The sequence below is a fragment of the Rhineura floridana genome, chromosome 11 (assembly GCF_030035675.1).
Source record: "Rhineura floridana isolate rRhiFlo1 chromosome 11, rRhiFlo1.hap2, whole genome shotgun sequence".
NCBI lineage: Eukaryota > Metazoa > Chordata > Lepidosauria > Squamata > Rhineuridae > Rhineura > Rhineura floridana.
Genome location: NC_084490.1, coordinates 10,667,986 through 10,691,902, shown reverse-complemented (window position 1 = coordinate 10,691,902; position 23,917 = coordinate 10,667,986). Strand labels below are relative to the sequence as shown.

General features: G+C 42.0%; 1 protein-coding gene across 1 annotated transcript; it reads right to left on the bottom strand.

Annotated features, from left to right (window-relative positions):
• Positions 1-1,670: 1,670 nt before the first annotated feature.
• LOC133367329 (vomeronasal type-2 receptor 26-like) lies at positions 1,671-23,500 on the bottom strand. Its single transcript, XM_061591431.1, has 7 exons — positions 22,855-23,500; positions 21,696-22,321; positions 16,067-16,242; positions 14,236-14,527; positions 11,398-12,258; positions 8,086-8,212; positions 1,671-2,572 (listed from the first exon to the last, which is right to left on the bottom strand). The coding sequence occupies exons 1-7, from the start codon at positions 23,498-23,500 to the stop codon at positions 1,671-1,673; spliced, it is 3,630 nt and encodes a 1,209-aa protein (XP_061447415.1).
• Positions 23,501-23,917: the final 417 nt, after the last annotated feature.

Genomic DNA, 23,917 nt, shown 5'->3' with positions numbered 1-23,917 from the left:
CAGTTATCCCATAAGCTGCCATTATGGGTTTGACACATTTTAGCCAGGAGGTAGAGGAGGGGGATTTTATTTGTTCTAGGAGACATTTTTTGGGGAGAGCAGAATTGTCCATAGATGCCAACCTCAGCCAATAGGAGGCCAGTGCCACATGGGTCAAAGATTCGACTAATTGAGTACTGGTCTCCATCCTTAATAGGGAGATCGGAGTACCTCGGGGGACCGCCAGAATGAATCTAAGAAACTGGTTCAGGGCCTTTTCAAGGGGAGCGTTATTAACATTCCCCCAAACCTCAGCCCCATATTTGAGTTGTGGAATTATTTTCTTGTAAAAAATGTCAACAGCTGGTGTGACCAGACTTCCGCCCCTGGTATTAAAGAAGCAGCAAAGTTGGTGTGCGGAGTGCACAGCTTTCAACCGGGCCACCTCTAAATGAGAGTTCCAAGATAGATTGGAATTGAAATATAGGCCCAAGTAGCGGTAGGTACATTGTTGTTTAATAAATTCTCCATTCAATCTCCACACATGTTTGGTTCTTTTCTTACCAAATACCACAACCTTGGTCTTATCATAATTAATTTTAAGATGTTCCTTAGCACAATATTCCCCCAGGCTGACCAGCAGCCTTCTCAGACCAATCTGGGTTGTGGCAATTAAAGCCAAGTCATCCGCATATAATAAAACTGACAATTTATCTGATAAAACGGCAGGCGGGAAGAACTGAGCCCCAACTAGCTCTTGAACTATATTATTAATATAAAATTTAAAAAGAAAAGGGGCCAGAAGGCAGCCCTGACGGACTCCTCTTTTGGTAGGGATTTCCTCAGAAAGTAGGCCATTTGCCCCTAATCTCACCCTCAGTGAAGTATTTGAGTGTAAAATTTGAAGTAAAAAAAGCAAGCGTCAATCTATATTTGTATTGGACAATTTTGCCCAGAGATGCTCTCTGTCTATCGTATCAAAAGCTGCCGAGAAGTCTACGAAGGCTACAAATAACTCCTTTCTTTTGTGTAGAGCATATTTCTGTATAAGATGGAGTAATATGAAGCATTGATCTATCGTAGATTTATCTTTAGTGAACCCAGCTTGCTCCTGTGCAAAAGTAGAATTTGCATTAGCCCAGTCATCTAGTCTGTTTAAAAGATATTTGGTGTAGATCTTAGATGTTATATCCAGTAAACTGATCGGCCTGAAATTGTCAGGATCAGTTTTTGGTCCCCCCTTGTGGATAGGCACCACAGTGCTAGTACTCCAGCCTTTAGGTAATTCTCCCTGCCTATTAATAATGGTAAATAGTTTGGCCAATATCAGAGCCCACCACTCTATATTGTACTTGAATACTTCTGCCAGGAGCATGTCTTCGCCTGGCACTTTGTCATCAGCTAAGGACTTAACCAAGGCGAAGACTTCATCAGGTGTAACTGGGGCCCACTCTGAGCATGCTGTTAAGGACTGAAAGATGTAGATATTATTTATCTGGTGATCTAAAACACCATTACAGTAGAGGTTCATAAAATGTCAACTCCACTGATCAGAGTTGATCTGGTTCTCTATAGTGGCACAATAGCCCTTAAGCCCCCTCAGTTAAGTAACTATAGGATTGCAGCCTAAAATCCAATTGTTTATTCATACCTTATTTGAGCTAGATGAGGGCCACAGAATGTTAGGTGTTTCAATGATTTCTTTTCCTTAGCTGCCCCTTATTGTTCAACTCAGGCCTCACCATAATAATGTAACATTTTGGGAAAAATATACAGCCCAGTAACCCCATACTAGAGGCCAAGATGCAGAAAATCTCCACAGCCACCATGTATTTCCCTCTGGTGCTCAAGTAGGTTGGAACAAAGGAGATCCAAACACTGCAAAAGACTAACATGCTGAAGGTGATAAATTTGGCTTCATTAAAACTGTCAGGTAGCTTCCTGGCTAGGAAAGCCACTGTGAAGCTGACAGTAGCCAGAAAGCCCATGAAGCCCAAGACACAGTAGAACATGAAGGCTGAACCTTCATTACATTGCAATATAATCTCTTCAGTCATTGAGTGCATGTCAAAGTCTGGGAATGGGGGTGAGATTGTCAGCCACACAATGCAGATAGTGGCTTGAATAAGGGAGCAGGAAAGAACTATGGAAATGGACAGTCTTTTCCCTGCCCACTTTCTCATTCTGCTCCCAGGTTTGGTGGCCATGAACGCCAGAACTACAATGACAGTTTTGGCCAACACACAAGAAGCTGCCACTGAGAAGATGATGCCAAAAGCAGTTTGCTGAAGATGACAGGTAAGCTTTTCAGGTTGGCCAATAAACAGTAAAACACAAAGGAAAGAGAGCAAGAGGGTGATGAGAAGAGTGTAGGTGAGGTTCTGGTTGTTGGCTTTGACTATGGCAGTGTCCTGATGTTTAATGAAGATGCCAAGCACCCAAGCTGTGATGCAACAAAAGGAAAGTGCAAAAGTGGTCAAAGTGATTCCCAAAGGTTCTTCATAAGTTAGGAAGGTTATGTATTTTGGAATGCATGAATCCCGACCAATGTTTGGATACTGATCTTCTGGACATTGAAAACAATAATCCATATCTGGAAAAGAAAACATGAGGTCTGAAATATGGCAGTCCTAATGCAGCCCAGTAAAATAATCAAATCTTAATATTATAAAGACCTGAATGAGAGCTGTCCAGTTGAAGTCATCTTATGTCATTGTTTGCAAGGTACCATTCTCACAGATGAGTAACACATGGCTTTCAAACCATCAGCACTGGAGCAACTGTCACTGGAGATGTCTTTTCTTCTTACATATTAATGGAGATTTGTGGATCTCTAATGTCTGTTTGGTGTGGCCTTGCCGTATCCTTTGGCTAGGGCAGGAACAGCTGCAAGGACCACTGTTAACTCCCTGCCTGCTAGAAGAACATTCTATACCAATTGCCAATTCTTCTAAGACTGCAGAACTGTAGGGAAGCACAGTTTTCCCCACCCATCAGACAGAAGATTTTGGACTTCTGGGACTCGCTTGAGTGCTTATGTGTAAATGTTGCTCTCCTTTCTTTTGTATCACATCTCAAGAGTCATTAGACTGAAAGGCGGGTTATAAATCTTAAGAACATAAGAAGAGCCTGCTGGATCAGGCCAGTGGCCCATCTAGTCCAGCATCCTGTTCTCACAGTGGCCAACCAGGTGCCTGGGGGAAGCCCGCAAGCAGGACCCGAGTGCAAGAACACTCTCCCCTCCTGAGGCTTCCGGCAACTGGTTTTCAGAAGCATGCTGCCTCTGACTAGGGTGGCACAGCACAGCCATCATGGCTAGTAGCCATTGATAGCCCTGTCCTCCATGAATTTGTCTAATCTTCTTTTAAAGCCGTCCTAGCTGGTGCCCATTACTGCATCTTGTGGGAGCAAATTCCATAGTTTAACTATGCGCTGAGTAAAGAAGTACTTCCTTTTGTCTGTCCTGAATCTTCCAACATTCAGCTTCTTTGAATGTCCACGAGTTCTAGTATTATGAGAGAGGGAGAAGAACTTTTCTCTATCCACTTTCTCAATGCCATGCATAATTTTATACACTTCTATCATGTCTCCTCTGACCCGCCTTTTCTCTAAACTAAAAAGCCCCAAATGCTACAACCTTTCCTCGTAAGGGAGTCGCTCCATCCCCTTGATCATTCTGGTTGCCCTCTTCTGAACCTTTTCCAACTCTAGAATATCCTTTTTGAGATGAGGTGACCAGAACTGTACACAGTATTCCAAATGTGGCCGCACCATAGATTTATACAACGGCATTATGATATCGGCTGTTTTATTTTCAATACCTTTCCTAATTATCCCTAGCATAGAATTTGCCTTTTTCACAGCTACCGCACACTGGGTCGACATTTTCATCATGCTGTCCACTACAACCCGAGGTCTCTCTCCTGGTCGGTCACCGCCAGTTCAGACCCCATGAGCGTATATGTGAAATTAAGATTTTTTGCTCCAATATGCATAATTTTACACTTGTTTATATTGAATTGCATTTGCCATTTTTCTGCCCATTCACTCAGTTTGAAGAGGTCTTTTTGGAGCTCTTCGCAATCCCTTTTTGTTTTAACAACCCTGAACAATTTAGTATTGTCAGCAAACTTGGCCACTTCACTGCTCACTCCTAATTCTAGGTCATTAATGAACAAGTTGAAAAGTACAGGTCCCAATACCGATCCTTGAGGGACTCCACTTTCTACAGCCCTCCATTGGGAGAACTGTCCGTTTATTCCTACTCTCTGCTTTCTGCTTCTTAACCAATTCCTTATCCACAAGAGGACCTCTCCTCTTATTCCATGACTGCTAAGCTTCCTCAGAAGCCTTTGGTGAGGTACCTTGTCAAACGCTTTTTGAAAGTCTAAGTACACTATGTCCACTGGATCACCGCTATCTATATGCTTGTTGACACTCTCAAAGAATTCTAATAGGTTACTGAGACAGGACTTTCCCTTGCAGAAGCCATGCTGGCTCTGCTTCAGCAAGGCTTGTTCTTCTATGTGCTTAGTTAATCTAGCTTTAATAATACTTTCTACCAGTTTTCCAGGGACAGAAGTTAAGCTAACTGGCCTGTAATTTCCGGGATCCCCTCTGGACCCCTTTTTGAATATTAGTGTTACATTTGCCACTTTCCAGTCCTCAGGCACGGAGGAGGACCCAAGGGACAAGTTACATATTTTAGTTAGCAGATCAGCAATTTCACCTTTGAGTTCTTTGAGAACTCTCGGGTGGATGCCATCCGGGCCCGGTGATTTGTCAGTTTTTATATTGTCCATTAAGCTTAGAACTTCCTCTCTCGTTACCACTATTTGTCTCAGTTCCTCAGAATCCCTTCCTGCAAATGTTAGTTCAGGTTCAGGGATCTGCCCTATATCTTCCACTGTGAAGACAGATGCAAAGAATTCATTTAACTTCTCTGCGATCTCCTTATCATTCTTTAGTACACCTTTGACTCCCTTATCATCCAAGGGTCCAATCGCCTCCCTAGATGGTCTCCTGCTTTGAATGTATTTATAGAGTTCTTTGTTGTTGGTTTTTATGTTCTCAGCAATGTGCTCCTCAAATTCTTTTTTAGCATCCCTTATTGTCTTCTTGCATTTCTTTTGCCAGAGTTTGTGTTCTTTTTTATTTTCTTCATTCGGACAAGACTTCCATTTTCTGAAGGAAGACTTTTTGCCTCTAAGAGCTTCCTTGACTTTGCTCGTTAACCATGCTGGCATCTTCTTGGCCCTGGCGGTACCTTTTCTGATCTGCGGTATGCACTCCAGTTGAGCTTCTAATATAGTGTTTTTAAACAACTTCCAAGCATTTTCGAGTGATGTGACCCTCTGGACTTTGTTTTTCAGCTTTCTTTTTACCAATCCCCTCATTTTTGTGAAGTTTCCTCTTTTGAAGTCAAATGTGACCGTGTTGGATTTTCTTGGCAATTGGCCGTTTACATGTATGTTTAATTTAATAGCACTGTGGTCACTGCTCCCAATCGGTTCAACAACACTTACATCTCGCACCAGGTCCCGGTCCCCACTGAGGATTAAGTCCAGGGTTGCTGTCCCTCTGGTCGGTTCCATGGCCAACTGGTCTAGGGAATAGTCATTTAGAATATCTAGAAACTTTGCTTCTTTGTCATGACTGGAACACATATGCGGCCAGTCTATGTCCGGGTAGTTGAAGTCACCCATTACTACCACATTTCCTAGTTTGGATGCTTCCTCAATTTCATATCTCATCTCAAGGTCTCCCTGAGCATTTTGATCAGGGGGACGATAGATCGTTCCCAGTATTAAGTCCCTCCTGGGGCACGGTATCACCACCCACAACGATTCTGTGGAGGAGTCCGCCTCTTTTGAGGTTTCGAGCTTGCTGGATTCAATGCCTTCTTTCACATATAGAGCGACTCCGCCACCAGTATGTCCTTCCCTGTCCTTCCGATATAGTTTATATCTAGGGATAACCGTATCCCACTGGTTTTCTCCATTCCACCAGGTCTCTGTTATGCTAACTATATCAATGCTCTCCTCTAAGACCAAGCACTCCATTTCTCCCAACTTGGTTCGGAGGCTCCTAGCATTAGCGTACAGGCACGTGTAAGCAGTGTCTCTCTTCAAGTGTCTTTGGCACTTGTGGTTTGGCCTGTGGTAATTTTGCTCTTCTGAATTTATATCCTGTGTCCCTGCTCTCACAATGCCTACTTCTAGGCCTACCCCTTTTAACATTTCAACATTTCTTTGGTTTTTATCACAGGGGGGAGGTTTATTCCGAACCGGACCTTCCTCAGCTCCTGTCGGGTTTCCCCCCTCTTCCAAATAAATGAATAAATATATTTGATCTATGCCACTTTCACATATTTCTATTCCATTCCATTCCATGCATTAATCTGCTTATCTTATTGTCTTTTTTAAAAAGATTCCTTGTAATATAATGTATTTAAGCATCCATTTTCTCTTATGAGCTTCAGATGGTATGACAGCTACAGCCACTTCTGAACCAGGATGGGCTGACCACTGTGTCCATGCACTGGTAACCTCCATGTTGGACTACTGAAATACACTGAATGTGGGGATTCCCCTGAGGCTGGCCTGGAAGCTGCAGCGAATTCAGAAATGCACTAGTGGACTAAATGTGTACAGCTTGGAACCAGAATACCTAAATGATTATCTCACACCTTGGAAAATGGAAATGGACTTCTTTCAAGACGATTCCGACTTATGGCAACCCTATGAGTAGAGTTTTCATGGAAAGCGGTATTCAGAGGGGGTTTACCATTGCCTTCCCCTGAGGTTGAGAGGCAGTGACTGGCTCAAGGTCACCCAGTGAGCTTCATGGCTGTGTGGGGATTCGAACCCTGGTCTCCTATGGTGTAGTCCAACACTCTAACCACTACACTACACTGGCTCTCATCTCACATCTTATATATCCAATTAATTACTACATTCAGCAGGAGAAAGCCTCTTGAAGGTACCATGTCATCAGGATGTTCATTCTATACAATGTAGGATTCAGGGATTGACTATGGTGCCACCTAACCTTTAGAACTCCCTTCCTTTATATGGGAGTTCTCTCTATTGTCCTTGTTCAGCAAGCCTTGTAAGTAGATATGCTTTTATATATGAAATTGTTTTAATTGGGTTTATACATGAAATTGTTGCTTTATTTTTAATATTATTGTTAATTGACTTTGAGATATTTCATAGAAAATGATTCATAAATTGAAACAAATAAATAAAAATATTATTTCGTTTGGGTGGGCTATATAACTACGTGTTAGTTTATTATTTATTGTTTATTACATTTATATCCCACCTTTTCCACCAAGGAGCTGAAGCTGGGGCACCTGGTTCTCTTCTCTCTCCACTTTATACTCACAACAACTGAAGTAGGCTAGGGTGAGAGACTGTGACTGGCCCAAGGTCACCCAGGAAGCTTCAAAGCTGACACAGCAATCCTGAGTTATGGAACCCAGAATAATTTATACCAGTTTACATTAAGCCAGTGCAAAGTATGGCAGATCCAAACCCTGTTCAAGAGTGAGGTACTGCCAGCTGAGCTGTCCCAACTCCAGTAGAGGGAAAACAAGCCTGTAAAATAGAGTTTGACTTACACCTGTGTAAGTTCAGCCAGCTTGCCAGGTCATGTGACTGAGCTGAACAGAGTTGGGATCCATTGTAAGTCCCGTCCCCAGCCCCGCCCCTGCCACTCCCCTGGAATGCCCATCTTTTGAGTTTACACCACCATAAGTTATGCTGGTCTCTGCTCACCTGGCTGAGCCCCAACTAGGTCAACCGGGCTGACCTAGTTGCACCAGCATAACCCAGCTAAGTAGGGAACTGGTCAGCTCAGGAGGAGATCCACCAGATCCCAACTCACTTATCCTGGCAGATCTTGGGTTTGGATTGCCCCCTGAGTTGGGATTTGAACTATGTTCTCCCAAGTCATAGTCCAATGCTCTACCTACCATTTGTGTTTCCTCATTTCTATCAGCATCTACCACCACTGTAGAATTGTGAACCTTTTTGACACAAGAGAAAGTGTTACATCCTAATGCGATTATGCATGATAAACTCTGTTCATGGAATTTCTTACCCTTCCGGTTTGAGATCTTGCCTTCTGGACAAGGAAGGCAATCATAGCAGCAAAAAGGCTCCCTTTCCTTCTTGGCTCTCCTAAACCCTAGATGGCAATTGTCATTACACACGGAAAGAGGCTGTGCCTGTCCATAAATGAAAGAAGATTTTATTTGTTACTAGGGATGTGGGAGGGTTTGGGCTCACTATGCAATCTGGAGCAATCTGTCAACATTCCTTTTTGAGTTCTGCACAAAAAGATCTCTCCCCCCCCCCAAGAAATTAGGACTTTTAGAAAAACTTGATGAATACTGCACACCTTTGAAATGGATTCTTACTAGTATACCATAATAACTGTTTTGGTCAGTGCTTTTGTGTTGACATGTGCAGCAAAAACAGATGTGATGGTACTCTATACTAGTGAGTACCATATAATGCGCGCGCGCACACACACACACACACACACACACAAGGGGGTGTTATTAATTGCTTGCATGGTGCATTTTCACTATGAGAATTAAATATGTGTTTTTATAAGTTTTGGAAATTATTTTTGGTGTTTGAAATGTGTGGGGACCATCATTATGTTTAGCATTGAATTGGAACATGGGCATGCATGACTACAAACTTTCACAATCATGGTTCATCCAAACTCTCATTTGCACAAGTGGTCTAAGAGCTTCTTGCTTGCTTGCTTGCTTGCTTCCCAACCTTTTTGTAGCTGCTTCCCACACCTGTTGAAAACATTTGACTAAAAAGTTTAAATTAACAATTCTCAATTGAAAAACCACAGAGCCAGAGCTTTCTGTCAGTACACCACTGTGTAGATGACTCTGAATGATTTACCTGGTTAAACCTGTTGGGCCACACAACAGCATCCTCAGAAATTGTGAAGGATTCTTCCTGGGGAGCCATGGGGTCGATTTTTCCAACTCTCACTCTAAGAAACGACTGGTTTGGGAATGTCACCCAGTTTATGATATCAAAAAACCCCTCTAACTCTCCATTTTGATTGAAGGAAATTCTTTCCCCAGCAGTATTATTAAATGAGATGCTTCTCACAAAGGGGTTGAGCTAAATTGTGGACAGAAAGAAAAGAAGAAGAAGAAGAACATGAGGATGTCAGTGGTGAAGGCTCTTTCCCACTTCTGGCAAATAGGTTATAAACCCATTAGACCCTTTGTCTAAGGTAGCCGGAGATGTACTAGACACAATTAAGCACTAAAATTGCTAGACATTGCATTATTATTAGTAATAGTAATAATAGTAGTAGTAATTAGGGATGTCAGAGGTTTTACATCCAGGCTGGATTGACTGTGAACCTCCCTACCACATTTCATTTATATATTTATTTAAATTTATATCCATTCCTTCCCAAACAACTGAGAGGCACACGTTACTAAATTCTTCCAAGCTTCACAAGAAGTGGATTGAACTATGAAAGACCAACCCCAAATGTGTTTGCATTTTTACAACTTTGTAGGGCAGTAGAATATCTCAGAGAGGAAGTCAGGTCTCCTGCTCCCCTGGTGAATTTACTATAGTTGCCCAAGTTCCCTGCTTTTTAAAGTTTGACTGAAAATCTGTTGGCTATAAGTACGTTCTTAAACTGCAAGCAGGTTTTTTTTTTTCCTATTCTACTAAAGGTACTGAATTCCTTGTACATCACCTGGTTAACCAGCAGTAGCCATTTCTGAGCTAGGATAGTTTGGCCATGCTGGCCCATCCTCTGGTAACCTACTGGTTGGATTACTGCAGTGTGTTCTATGTGAGACTACTCTTGAAGATGACTTTGATGGTTCAAATGGTACAGAATACAGCTGCCAAAATTGTGATTGCTGCAGTCAGGCTTATGCATATCACATCATTGGCTGCCTTTCATTTATTGGCCCGATTAAAGCCCTAAACAGCTGGGGACCAAATAGCTGAACAAGCATCTTTTTGTACACCAGCTTGCCTCTTCCTGGTCAACTGAGGTCTTTTCCTTTGTCAGAGGTAAGGTATACAAAGAAAAGAAAGATAATATTTTCTGCAGTGATGCCCTGGTTGTGGAATTGCCTCCCAAAATAGACTCACCTGAGGCCCACATTCCAAACAGAACATAACAAGCACCTTCTGGATCAGGCCAGTGGCCCATCTAGCTCAGTGCCCTGTTTTTACAATGGCAAACCAGAACCCTGCAGGAAACCTGCGAGCTGCAACAGAACCCAGGAGCACTTTCCCCTCTTGTTATTCCCAGTAGAGATAGAACATAGTCATCATGGCTGGTAGCCATTAATAGCTTTATCCTCCATGAATTTCTCTAACCCTCTTCTAAAGCCATCCAAGTTGGCTCTGTTTTTTTTTAAAAAAAAAAATTATAGAAGCATTTTAATCTGTCCCAAATCTTCATCTGCTATTTTGGATCTTATGATGCACATTTTCGTAGTATCTACATAGGTACATATAGAAATGTTTTAAATAAATAATATATTTGGTCTCCATCCAAAAAAGGACAAATCTCACTCATTATCTATTCATAGGCAAAATGGACAGCTCAATTCTGTCTACCTCAAAACTCATGCGCAGTCAAACAAGGTATATTTGTGAAGTAATCATATAACATCAATTTGAAAAAGAAATATTGAAATCAAATGTAGATCATCAGCTTTATTTTATAGCGAAGGGCTATAACTCAGTGGTCGAGCATCTGTTTTGCATGCAGAAGATCCCAGTTTCAATCCCCAGAATCCCCTGACAGGGCTAGGGATGTCTCCTATCTGAAACCCTGGAGATACCAGCCAGTGTACATAACACTGAGCTAGATGGATCAATGGTGTGATTCAGTGTAATGCAGCTTCCTGTGTTTAGTCACACTTTCCCAGATAAACATACCCAATATAAACTCAAACTGGAAGCTATGATAAGCCTGGGACTCAGAGCAAAACTGTGTGATGTCACTCTGACTTGAGATGATCTTTTAAAAGGTGTCAATAGAAGCTGTGGATGGACAAGAAATCAGGATTAGGCTAAACCCTTCCTGACTGCACCACACTTGTGAGGAAAGTCTTCATAAACACACACACAGTAGCTGCCATTTTACAGGAGGGACAACTCCCTTTTACAAGAGGAAATGGTCATATTCCCTCTGAACCACTGCCCAAATCCTACCAGCTGCTGTTTACAGTTGTAAAAAGGAATTGAATTCCAAGTGATCCATTTAATGCCCCATGTGATTTGACCCTAAGATGCAGAATAGCCTTCATAGATAACTTCATACAATGTCTGGATTCCCTCTTTTATTCCTACAGATATGGTGACCTCTCCTGCATCAGTATCCTCAGGACATTACCTTCCACAGCTGTTGACTCAGAAACTTCATTGTTCCTTTATCCACCATTGTTCTTTGCCTTAATCTAGTTGAATGCATGGCTTGCAAAGTATGTGCCACGGCATAGACTGCATTGTAGACGCTGTAGCTGTGGCCAGTCATGCTCATTTCAAGAACAGATGAAGGAAGAGTCTCCAGCTTCTCCTCCCCAGTGCAGATTTTCCCATCTTTATTATCTATCATGGAATTTTGGAAAGAACATGCAAATGCTACTTCCCAGAATGCCTTGAGAAAGTCATTTTCTTTGACTGAAGTAGGGCTTCTCATCTGAAGAAACCGCTGAAATCCTAACACCTCCTTTGAGTGAATAGCAAAGAATATAGCACCATGGAATAAGTCTATGTCCCAACTCCGTTGGAAGGGAACTGATGTGAAATCCATTTGAGATGTCATAATCCAAACTTTACCTTTTTCCTTTATTGGTATATTCTCATGTTGTGAAAACTTGTGAAACATTCTCAGAATTATTACAGTGTCGATTTGACCATGAACAACCACGACATTCGCAGTGCTTCTCAAGACAACATTGTGTGTTTCCATCCCCTTTTCCACTGTGTCAGCAATGTCATTAGAGTGAGACATTATTGGGAATCTTTCTATGAAATCAAAGCAAATCCCTCTCTCTGCAAATATGGGGATTACGTTCAGTACAAACCTCTCACCGTTATCATCACTCACAGACAACACCCCAATCCAGGTCCACCTGAAATGCAGCAGTAATTGGAGAATCCCTTTATACTGATGCTGCACATCTGGGAACATCTGGTGGTAGGAAACAACCTGGTGTTTCTGATTCATCTCTGGAGCAGAGCCATATATGAACTAAAGAGAAGAAAGGAAAATGAAGGGATGGGGGGAAATACTTTCAAAATAAATGGGGGGATTGTGTATAGTTATATTCTTTCAAAATCGTATTAACAACTATTATTAAGATCTCACCCAGGTTTTAAAATATGTACTGACTGAGAGTTGATGAACTGAAGCAATTCAAAATTTCAAGTGAGTGCATTAGTGAAGGAATTCCAAAGGCAGAGATAGGCTGAGCATTTACTTACACTAGGGTTGGGAAACCTCAGCCCTGGGGACTGAATGTGGCCCTCCAATCCTCTCTATTTGGCCCTCAAGACTCTCCCTGGCCTCATTGCTCACTGGCCCAGTTTCACACCTCAAAAGCTTTTGCTTGGCTGGAATGTGGCAGATAATGCCCTTGCCTACCTGGAGGATTGAGAGGTGTGCATGTGGAAAATAACCTACAATACAGAGGAAATATTTACATGTATTTCTCCACTCAGTTTTGCTTCTGCCCACACCCATCTCTGGCACATGGCCTTCAAAAGGTTGCCCAGGAAGGAATGCAGCCCTTGAGGTGAAAAAAAAACTCCATTCTTGCTATACCCCTGATATGCTGTTATAGTGATATGTAACTGATTAGATGGCAGAGCTGAGTCGACATAGCAAATATGCTGGTGGGGTCAGAGTTTTTGGGAGTGACATATATTGCCCTACCAAGTCTTCCACCATATCATCATTATATTGCCCTTCAGTGGCTTATATAAAGTGTAGGACTGCGACCTTTAAAATGTGTTATCCCTTCATTTGTGTTTGTTTGTGCCTCAGTATTATATTAAACAAACCCAGAGGATTCCAGCAGTCTCAGCAGCCAAGTGTCATATTTGGAACACAGAACAGAACCATTATAATTCAGTAGGAAGGGTTTGTGTTGCAACATCACCCAGGAACACCTCTTTTTAGTTTCTTCAGGTGGACAGAAACACACCAAGAAAGTGAAGAAGACAAGATTTAGATGAAATTTCTCTTACTGTATGTATTTTATTGGTATTATTTGTATTCTGTTAAAAGGAAGAATAGAAGAAAATAAAAAAGACTGTGCGGAGGGAATCTATTCAGCCATTCTACACGTGTTCTCCAATGTAGTTTGCATTGCTGCATATTAAAACAAAAAATTACATTAAAGGGAAAGAGAATACATACTGTAATCATACAATTGTATGTAGGGAGATTGATGGGGAACAGGTTTCCTTTAGGTACCTGAGTCCCAAACCAACAGTTGTTCTTGTTCTTGTTTTCATTTATACAAAGAAAGTGACTTGAAACAAGTGGACAGTATTCAACTGTACCTAAATTAAATCCATTTAAAATGGCTTCCTCTTCTGGCCTGACCCACCCCTGGCATGCATCCCTCTAGAAGGGTTTCCATGAGGGAATGTGGACCTTGACCTGGAAAAGGTTCCCAACTCCTTATCTAGAATCTTGATTCTGGGAGCTACAATAGCAAAACTTCCAGTAAAGCTCATCTTGGTTCTCTGCCTATTTTTCCTGGTTGAAAAGTATGATGTCTTCATCAAATATTGTCATTTTCATTCTCACATTCCTGTCTTCATTTTCATGTTCTTGAAGAATTTTGCAGGACATCAGCATAGAAGAGTTCCTCAGAAACATTGGTCCTGCCTATTGACGTCAGGCAGGCACCCTCATTATTGTTTTTTTGACTTCTGCTTAAAGCTATTTTGTTTAATCAAGCCTATCGAGACATGTAGAACTTGAGATTAAAATACATGTCATTTTAGCCTATTGCTGATTTTAATAATATTTTGAATGTTTTTAAATGTTTAGCTGTCTTTTAATTGATAAATATCAATGCCTTTTTTGTAAACCTCTTGCAGGTTTTATTACAATCAAGCAGCATATAAATATTATGAAATAAATAAATATAAATAAAAAGATAGCTAAAGTGCAAATGGCTTATTAAACTTGCATGCTCTGTTGCACATGTTTTACCTGTGGAATCTTGTAGATGCTCAAGATGGTTGCCATGTGGAGACAGACATCAGGGGTAGGTCCTCCGATGACAGCTATTGGATTGTTGACACTATCACATTTGTAGTTAGGGATGAATCTGTCCTGTGTAGAGAAGAGTTCCAATGAGGCTTGATAGGTCCATCTTGGAATAAAATAGCTATTATAGATATGGAAGCTCAGGGTGATGTTGGGTAAAATCTGGGGATTTTCATTTATCTCCTCTACAGCAAATATCAAGGCTAGGATATGCTGGTAGATCTGAGTCATGAACCTGAAATGAGAGTTACATGCTGTGTCACAATGCATTTGCTTCAGAATTTGAGGTGTACTACACTCCAATTCAATATAGGATTTCAAAATATATTACACAAATTATTTCCAATGCAGATATGAATCAAGAAACACTGTTCTGTGGAGCTGGAGTTTTATTATCTGTGTTCATGCATCCAAAACAGTTTTGAAAGATTGTGGATAGCATTAGGATGTTTTTTTATTATTTATTTATTTATTAAACTTGTATAGCGCCCCATAGCCGAAGCTCTCTGGGCGGTTTACAGTAACTAAAAACAAATACAATTTAAAATACATCTTTTAAAAAACAATTTAAAACACAATTTAAAAATTTAAAACAATATAAAACACATACTAAAATGCCTAGAGGAAGAGGAAAGTCTTGACCTGGCACTGAAAAGATAACAGTGCTGGCTCCAGGTGCACCTTGTCACATGGATCATTCCATAATTTGGGGGTCACCATTGAGAAAGCCCTCTCCATTGTTGCCATCCTCCGAGCTTCCCTTGGAGTAGGCACCCGGAGGAGAGCTTTTGATTTTGAACGTAGTGTACGGGTGGGTTCCTATCGGGAGAGGAGTTCCATCAGGTATTGTGGTCCCAAGCTGTGTAAGGCTTTATAGGTCAAAACCAGCACCTTGAATCGAGCTCGGAAACATACAGGCAGCCAGTGTAAGTGGGCCAGAATTGGTTTTATATGTTCGGACCGTCTAGTCCCAGTTACCAATCTGGCTGCTGCATTTTGCACAAGCTGCAGTTTCCGAACCGTCTTCAAAGGCAGCCCCACATAGAGTGCATTGCAGTAATCTAATTTAGAGGTTACCAGAGCATGGACAACTGAAGCCAGGTTATCCCTGTCCAGATAGGGAAGTAGTTGGGCCACCAACCGAAGTTGGTAGAAGGCACTCCGTCCCACCGAGGCTACCTGAGCCTCAAGTGACAGAGATGATTCTGGGAGAACCCCCAAGCTATGAATTTGCTCCTTTGGGGGAGTGCAACCCCATCCAGGACAGGTTGGACATCCACCATCTGGTCAGAGAACCACCCACTAGCAGCATCTCAGTCTTGTCTGGATTTCAACCTTCACCTCATTCAGTGTTTTCCCCATGTTTTAAAGCCCTGAATTACTTTTGATTTCCAAAAAGACTAAACAAATGCATCCACAATACATTGACCCATTTTTAAAGAATACATACATGAACAGAAATTGTACATTATAAAGTATAAGAGTATGACAAGATCCATGAACAATCAGAAATAATAATTTTGGCCTAGTTCTTATAGTTACAACAAGGTTATATTTTATTTTATTTTATTTTATCTTATTTTTGTAAACAGTTTAGTGGTTCTATTTACAACCAGTAAATATTGGGTACAATGGGTGCATTTCAAGACTAATTTCAGTGAAGTAAGGGATGAGCACCAGAAAGGCCTTGTGGGTGCATGCATGCCCATGGGTGCCATGTTGGTGACTGTTGTAATGTGTGATTTTTAAAAAAGGAGGAATTAAAAAGGCTTACAAAGTTTCATCAAAGAGATCAGTAGAGGGACGTTTTACAAAAAATATTGGATTGCAAAATATGTATATCTGTGACATAATGCCAGCAATGATAACCTCTCCCGGCTGGTAAAACTTGTGACGAACAGGGAGAGGGCCACTGATGCTGCATTTGACCTCCGGAATCTTGCACATTACCTGAGGGAAAAACACTAGGACTAATACTACAAATTCCATTAACTTGCAAGGAACAATTCCTCCTCTGGACCCATTCACCTGACCCCACACAGCCCTTCGCAAAGTCCTATGCTGAGTAGCACAGCCTGATTTCAATAGACACATAGCTGGTTGATGCACAGCTCAAACCGCACAGTACAAAGGCTCAGTGATCAGACCAACAGAGTCCTGACTATCTCTAAGCCCCAGCTTGGGATGATACAAGTTATATTAACATCCTACTTCCCTCTTTTGCTCATAGTTCTGCTGTTGATTAGTACAGTACTGAAGCTCCCTCGGGACTTGGAGGTAAAGTACAAACCATTATGACTAAGTTGATAATTGAGAACAATCAATGCCTACTGAGAATGATACATTGCATGAGACTTTGCAGAAGAAAACATGTTTATCACATCTCAACAGAAGCTTTCCGTGAGCTTCACCACATGGACAACATGAGAGACTTCAGCTTGTAACAACTGAGAGCAACTGAAAAGGCCTTAGAAAAATGAGACTGGAAGAAGAATAACCTACCACAAGGAACTTTGTTTGCAAAGTCTGCATTCATAGGTGGCATACAAGGTTTTGTATTTAGCCAGTTTTTTCAAGAGGAAAATACTTCCAAAAATCCAAATGAAAACTTCAGTGGTCATTTAGTAATCAGTAGGATTAGAGAACAGTTCTATGTCCTAACAAGAAAACCCATAAGGTTAGTCATACTCAGAGTAGGACCATTGAAATGAATGGAATAATTAATTTAGGTTCATTCATTGCAATAGTTCTGCTCTGTATATGACTAACATTGGATACAACCCATAATACCAGGCACCAGAAACATGTAACAGATTCACTAGATCTGCAATCTGAAAAAAATGAAGATGTGCATCTACTGAGCATACTGATCATGCAGCCTGAGTATTAATATCAAACCTCATGGTGCTGTTGTCCATTCAGACACTTAAAATGTGAACCAAATAAATTTCTCCTCCATCCCCACTACTCTTACTATTGAACTTTGCTATCCCTGTTTCACCAATGTTTCACAGCTGTTTCACGGCTTGGGACCACAATACCTGATGGAACGCCTCTCCCGACATGAACCCACCGATACGCTACACTCAACATCCAAGGCCCTCCTCCCGGTGCCTACTCCAAAGGAAGCTGGGAGTGTGGCAACAAGGGAGAGGGCCTTCTCAGTGGTGGCCCCCAAATTATGGAATGATCTCCCTGACAAGGTGCGCCTGGCACCAACACTCTTATCTTTTCAGTTCAATTGTATGTATCAACTTTATTGCTTAGCCATAGGCCATCGCATAACCAGAACAAGTTTTACAGTAAAATTTTGACACTTAAAATCTGATACCAAGTTATCTCTATTAAAACCCACGTCTCATTACATGTCATTACTAGAGTGTTAAAATTCATTCAACCATAAAGCCATAAAATAAAATGTCCTGAGAGTAATGCTTTCCTTCAGGACTCAATTTATAATGGTAAGTGATCACCCCTTAACTTCACCCATCAATTATTTACAGTCTCTAACTTGAGCTTTGCGCGGATCTTTTGAGCGGCCAAGGCAAACAGCGAAACCCTATATGTTATAGAAGAGTCCGTGTCGGACATAAGGTGATATATTTTGTGATGGTCCTGCACTAAGTGTGGATGAGCCAGCAGGTCTTTTAGGTACTTGGCTCGTGGGTGGGAGTACAGTGGGCAGGCCAATAAGTAATGGGGCAGGTCTTCCACCTCCAATGCACCACATATACAAAAGCGCTGGTGCCAAGGTGTTTGGGAATAGCGGCCGTCCATTACCGCATTCGGCATGGTTTGGAAACATAATGCCGTAAAGACCTGCCTGAGTTTTACTGATATAGGTTGAGCCAAATATGTTGCTGTAAGAGCATCATGTTTATAAATCCAGTACCATTTGGAGAATTTTGAATTTATGATAGCCAATCTATCAATGTAGGCTCCACATTGAATAATTGCATCCCTTAGTCTCGTTCTGTTGTTTAGTGAGGAAAGGGCCTGTGGCGAGATATGATAGGTCTGATACAGCCTGTTTATTCTTGAGATCCAGTAGTTTTCCCCCAAGGCCTGTTCGTAACAGAGATTAAGTATTAACTTAAACGGAGCATCTTTTATAGTTCTCCAGAAATTAATCAAAGTGCAATGTACAAGGGCTCTGAGTGGAGGGAGGCCCAACTCTGCACGAAGCAGTGCTGCTGGGGTGCCAGGGGGAAGTACTAGAAGTCTTCTCATAAAGCAATTTTGAATTGCCTCAAGACTGCCTGCTTGAGCTTCATCCCATCCCCAAACTGCCGCACCATATAATATCTGCGGGAGGACTTTGGATCTGAACATTTTTAGCGCGGGGGCAATTAAGTTACCCCCTGCTGAGCAATAAAATCTGACTATAGCTCCGCTTGTTCTTAATGCTATTGCCTTGGACATTTCCGTTTGTTTCTTCCAGGAAAGATTGTCAAAGAAGTATATGCCCAAATATTTAAAGACTCGGCATTGTTCAATTGTATTGCCTGCTATTGACCATTTAAATTTAGCATCCCTTTTACCAAAGACCATCACCTTTGTCTTCTTATAGTTGATCTGTAACTTTCCCCTAGTACAATAATCATTGAGTCTTAACAACATCCTCTTTAATCCGTTGTGGGTGATAGAAAGTAATATCATATCCTCCGCATATCGTAATATAGATATTTTCCTGGATCCGATTGAAGGAAGAAAGAAGGCTGGATCCAATAGTTCTAAAACTATGTCATTTAAATAAAGATTAAAGAGGAATGGGGCCAGTAGACATCCCTGCTTCACCCCCTTATTTGCGACAATAGGGTCTGTTAGAGAGCCAGATAATCCCACCCTAACTCGGGCATTGGTGTTCATGTGCAGTTCTCTTATCAGGGCCAAGAGTCGTCTGTCTAAGTTGGTTTTTGTTAATTTGGCCCACATTAAACTCCTATCTATTGAATCAAAAGCCGTGGCAAGATCGATGAAGGCTACAAATAGGTGTTTAGTAGGGCTGGCTATGCATTGTCTGGCTAAGTAGTGAAGGGTCATGCAATGGTCAACAGGGCTATTACCTTTCCTAAAGCCGACTTGTTCTGGGGAAATTATTTGATTAGCCGATTCCCAATCTTCTAGCTTGTTCAGAAAGTATTTAGAGTATAGTTTAGATCCTATGTCCAAAAGACTAATTGGGCGGTAGTTTTTGGGGTCGCTTTTGTCTCCATTTTTGTATATAGGGATGACTATACTCTGCTTCCAACCCTCTGGTACTATACCCGTACTATTAATCTGGTTGAATAACTTGGCCAAGAGGGGAGCCCAACAGTCTGGAAAGTTTTTATAAATCTCTGGTGGTAACATATCCTCACCTGGTGCTTTGCCCGGGCTTAAAGCTGTTATAAGAGTTTTGATCTGGGAGGGGGTCACGAGAGGCCACTGAGGCATATTTAAGTTATCAAACAGGGGAGGGGGGAGCTCATTATCCTCAGGTGGAGATGTATAGAGCTTACTGAAATGAGAGTGCCAAGTCGTAGTTGATATTTGACCAAAAATTAATGGTCTGGACACTCCCATCCCAAGAGCAACAAGGTCTCAAAACTGCCTCCCACGCCTTTCTGACACAGCCATGCTTAGTCGTTGCCATTGTGTTTTGGCATACGCGGCCTTGTTTTGTTTTAATAAAAGCTTATATTGCGATCTCAGAGTGACTAAGTGTGAGTGCGAGTAGTTCCCCGGGTTTCTAAGGGCCTGCCGAGAATAATTCAGCATCTGGCTCCTGGCTATCTTACATTCTTGGTCGAACCATTTGTTGCCTGGGTGGCAGTTAGCCATGCATTGTTTTTTCTGTACTAACAGGGGTTTTAGTTGACTTACAATAGTTTGATATATTGTTAGAGCATCCGTTTCGGAGTTCATAATACCCTGTCGAAGGGTTTGAAAAGGGTTACTGGCTAGGCGTTGGGAGATGACAGAACACAGGTCAGTAGTCCAACGTATTCTCCGTTCTGCCAGTTGCATCCCCTCTAATGGCAGCAAAGGTTGGTGTGAGTGAGAGTATGGAAGGCTCACAATCATCTGTAATGGAAAGTGGTCACTTTCTACTTACGTCAAACCTGTTTACCTGTTTACGTCAAACCTGAGAACATCTGTAAACAGGGTGTTAGATACAAACATATAGTCAATAGTACTGGCCCTCCTATTGGTCAGATAGGTAAATGAGCCTTTAGTCTTATCTATTTCTGAGCCATGAAGGTTTTCTAGAAGATGCAGTTGCAAGAGCTCTGCTAATTTCTTCCCCTGGTTGTTAAAGATTTTATCTTGGGAAACCCTGTTAATTTGGGGGGCTTGCGAGTTAGGCCCATGATTTAGTGTCGCCTCTGTGTTTGATCTTAGATCCCCTAGCCTAGCGTTAAAATCTCCACGTAGCAGCAGTTTTGTATTAGGGAAGTGGTTCTCGATTTGACACAAGGAATCTGATAGTTGATCCCATATACTATTTATCCCCAAGCATTTAGCAATAGGAGGAGGGAAGTATACGTTAATGCAAACTAAGGATCCTATGGGATTACCCCTAATCCTCAGGATCTGTACATATTGTGTAGAAATACTGGTCAGCTGCTGGACTTCTACTGGTAGATCTGCAGAGATAAAGGTGGTAAGGCCGCCACTGCCTCGGCCTTTTAAGTTGCGTTTTACAGCTGGTATTGATAATGCGCGAAAACCCTGTAAGACTGGTAAATTAGATTTGACCGCCCATGTTTCTTGTAAGCATAGGATTTGAAATTTTTGGAGGTAAGAGACAAAGTCCGTATTGTGTTGCTTATTCTCCGAACCCAGTACATTCCAAGATAAGATCGGCAGAAGTCAAAATGAAGTAATTAAATCAAGGTCCTTGGAGCCGCAAACACAGCCATTTGCTTTACTGGGTATAGTATTGGCAGGATGACGATTGCTTGGTCCTGTGGCTACTGTTTCAGACTCCCAGGGGCTTGTAGTGAAGTTAGAAGAAGACTTGTGTAAGATGAAATTTACTTCCACCGGAACCTGGCCTTTGATGCTAGTTGCCCCACTGAGCGAGGTAGGTCTTTCGGGTGAGCCCATCTCCTCCTCTTCCAGGGTGAGCATGTTAAGCCAGTGGCTAAAAGACCTGGAGTTATTGTTTCCTTCCACTGTATTGGGGATAGATGGCATCTTGATAGACTTATCGACCACGGGTCTGAAGAGGGCCTTACTGTCCGTGATGTATTGGTAACAGGGCGGGGGGAACTTGTCTCATATAAAGACCACCCTGCTTTTCCGTGGTCCCCCAGACTGCTAGACGGGGAGGTAGGGGATACCCCCTTAGAGTTCATAGTTGTGATCTGGGTCCCAAAGGGAACCAACCCTCCCTTAGCATTGTCGTGGGTACTCACACTCTTAGGGACCCTTGGGATTGGTTCCGTTGCCCCTACATTGGTGTCAGGGGAGGAATTCTTCTGTTTAAAAATGTGTATCAGATGTGACTTGAGATGGTCGAGTCTTTTCAAGATATCAATTTGGCCTCCAGGTGATAACTTTCCAAAGGAATCAATCAGCATTTGCTCTTCCTCATCAAAGGTAACCTCAAGCTTACTGTAGGGTTGGTCACCTCCCTGATGCTCATTTGCTATATTCCCAATGTGTTTAACTGGTTCTTTAACACTCTGGCCCATACTTGCACTTTCTGGCCCCAGTATTTTATTAGAGTTTTCCTGCTTCTCCACCATCTCTTCTTTCGAAGGTCCAGCACATGGATTGCTGGAGGGAATTAAAGCTACTGGGAGGGCCTTGTCCTCAAAGTATCTCAAAGTAGCAATTCCAGCCTTAGCAAGAAGGATCTTGCAGTTGAGTATTCGATTTGCCACACTTCGAGTGGTGAAAGAGATCACAGCGCAGGCTCTTCTGCCGTCATAGTATAGATACTCTATCAGTTCAATTTCTGAAACAGTTAGCTGGATTGAGAGGAGTTTCCTTAATAAATCCTGTAGATGTAGTTTACGCTTGAACTGAGGCAAGGAGCCTTTAGGTTTGGGGAAATTTGCCAAACCAATTTAAAAGGATTCAATATCAGATTCCAATTTGAAACTTTTTTAGGATCCACTTCTAACAGCTTCGTGGTCTCCTTTATTTGGGCATCCGGCCGCAAGTTTCGAAGAACCGGAAGAGACACCTGTGATGGTGAGGATACTGGGGTATGAAGGGGGAGGGCAGATATAGATATAGACCTGCCTTGAATTTCACCAATATTTGTAGAGGTATTTCCACTTAAGATCTCATGAGGAGTTCTCACCACTGCCTGGGTAGAGGGTCTATCCAGCAATTCAAATAGCTTTTTAAAATTCATCTTATGACCTCGGGCTGTCTTTTGGTTTTTTAGGTTTTTGGACTTTTTGATGTTGATTTTCCCCCTCCTAGTCTTCTTGGGTTTTTGTGTGTTAATTCCCCCCTTCTTGCGTTTAACATTTTGTAAATTCCTTTCAGATGTGGATGGCTCCTCAGGGCTCAGGGCTCCCTTTCGATGTGATTTGACTAAGGTCGTTAAAAGATTATTACATTCCCTCAGGAAAGTCTTCATGTGATCGATATCCATTGCTATTAGGTACAACCAGCCTGAGATTGATATTCCATGTCCGGGTGTATCTGGTTGCTGAAGGTGGCCTTGTTCACCAATTTTTGTATCTGTTTGCATCTCCTTTGTTGTGGGGGGTTCATCGATAGGAACGTCAGCCAAGTTGTTAGGCTGTGTCCAGGATAGTTCCTTACGAGAGTCCATTTGTAACAGAATTCCAGAAACTGTCTCTTTGCCACTGCTTTTATTAAGGGCTAGGGTGTTTTTGATGGGTGAGCTGGTTCTAGCCAGGAGAGTTGGGTAAGTTGGTTGGGGGTTCTCTGCCTGTGCAATTTCCGCAGCCAAACTTACTGAAGAGTATTCCCCAATTACTGCCTGGGTAATGTCCCTGGTGGAGAGAGACCAATCAAGGGGCAGGTGTATATCTGGCATAGGGTTCCCTTTAATTCCCTCCTTTGCAGTAAAAAAGTTTGTAATTTTTGCTTGGCCCCTCTGGATCTTCACTGAGGTTTTATTGCTGGATGTTGAGGCCTGAGCTTGGTCCCTTCCTCCTACTTCTCCACTCAGGGGCAGTCTCTCTAGTTTTGGGATATCACCCAGGGCTTTCTGAGCATTCCTTGTTAAGACCATTGTTGACTTTGCCACTTCAGCTGTGAGCCAGGGTAAATCCCACTCAATGTAACAGTATTCCGTCGCCCTTATAAATAAGAGACCAGTTTGTAGCACAAGTTCCTATCCAGCAGTATAATGAGTTGTAAAATTCCACCAGAATCTACTGGCTACTGCTACTTTACTGGTCACTTCACTATCTTATCTTATCTCGTCATTAACAGCTTTAGCAGTTTAGGGCTTTAGAGGTTAGCCTTGACTTGAAGAGGTAATGTTAGAAAGATGCTGTCTCAAAGAGACGGTGGGCTAAGACTGATAAACACGTTGTCTTGGTAATGTTATCTATGCCGACAAGGAGAGAGAGGGAGAAGATTTACACTACAGGCTTGCCTTTATCATGCCTCCGGAATCCTCAGCCACTGCAGAGTCTCCATCTAC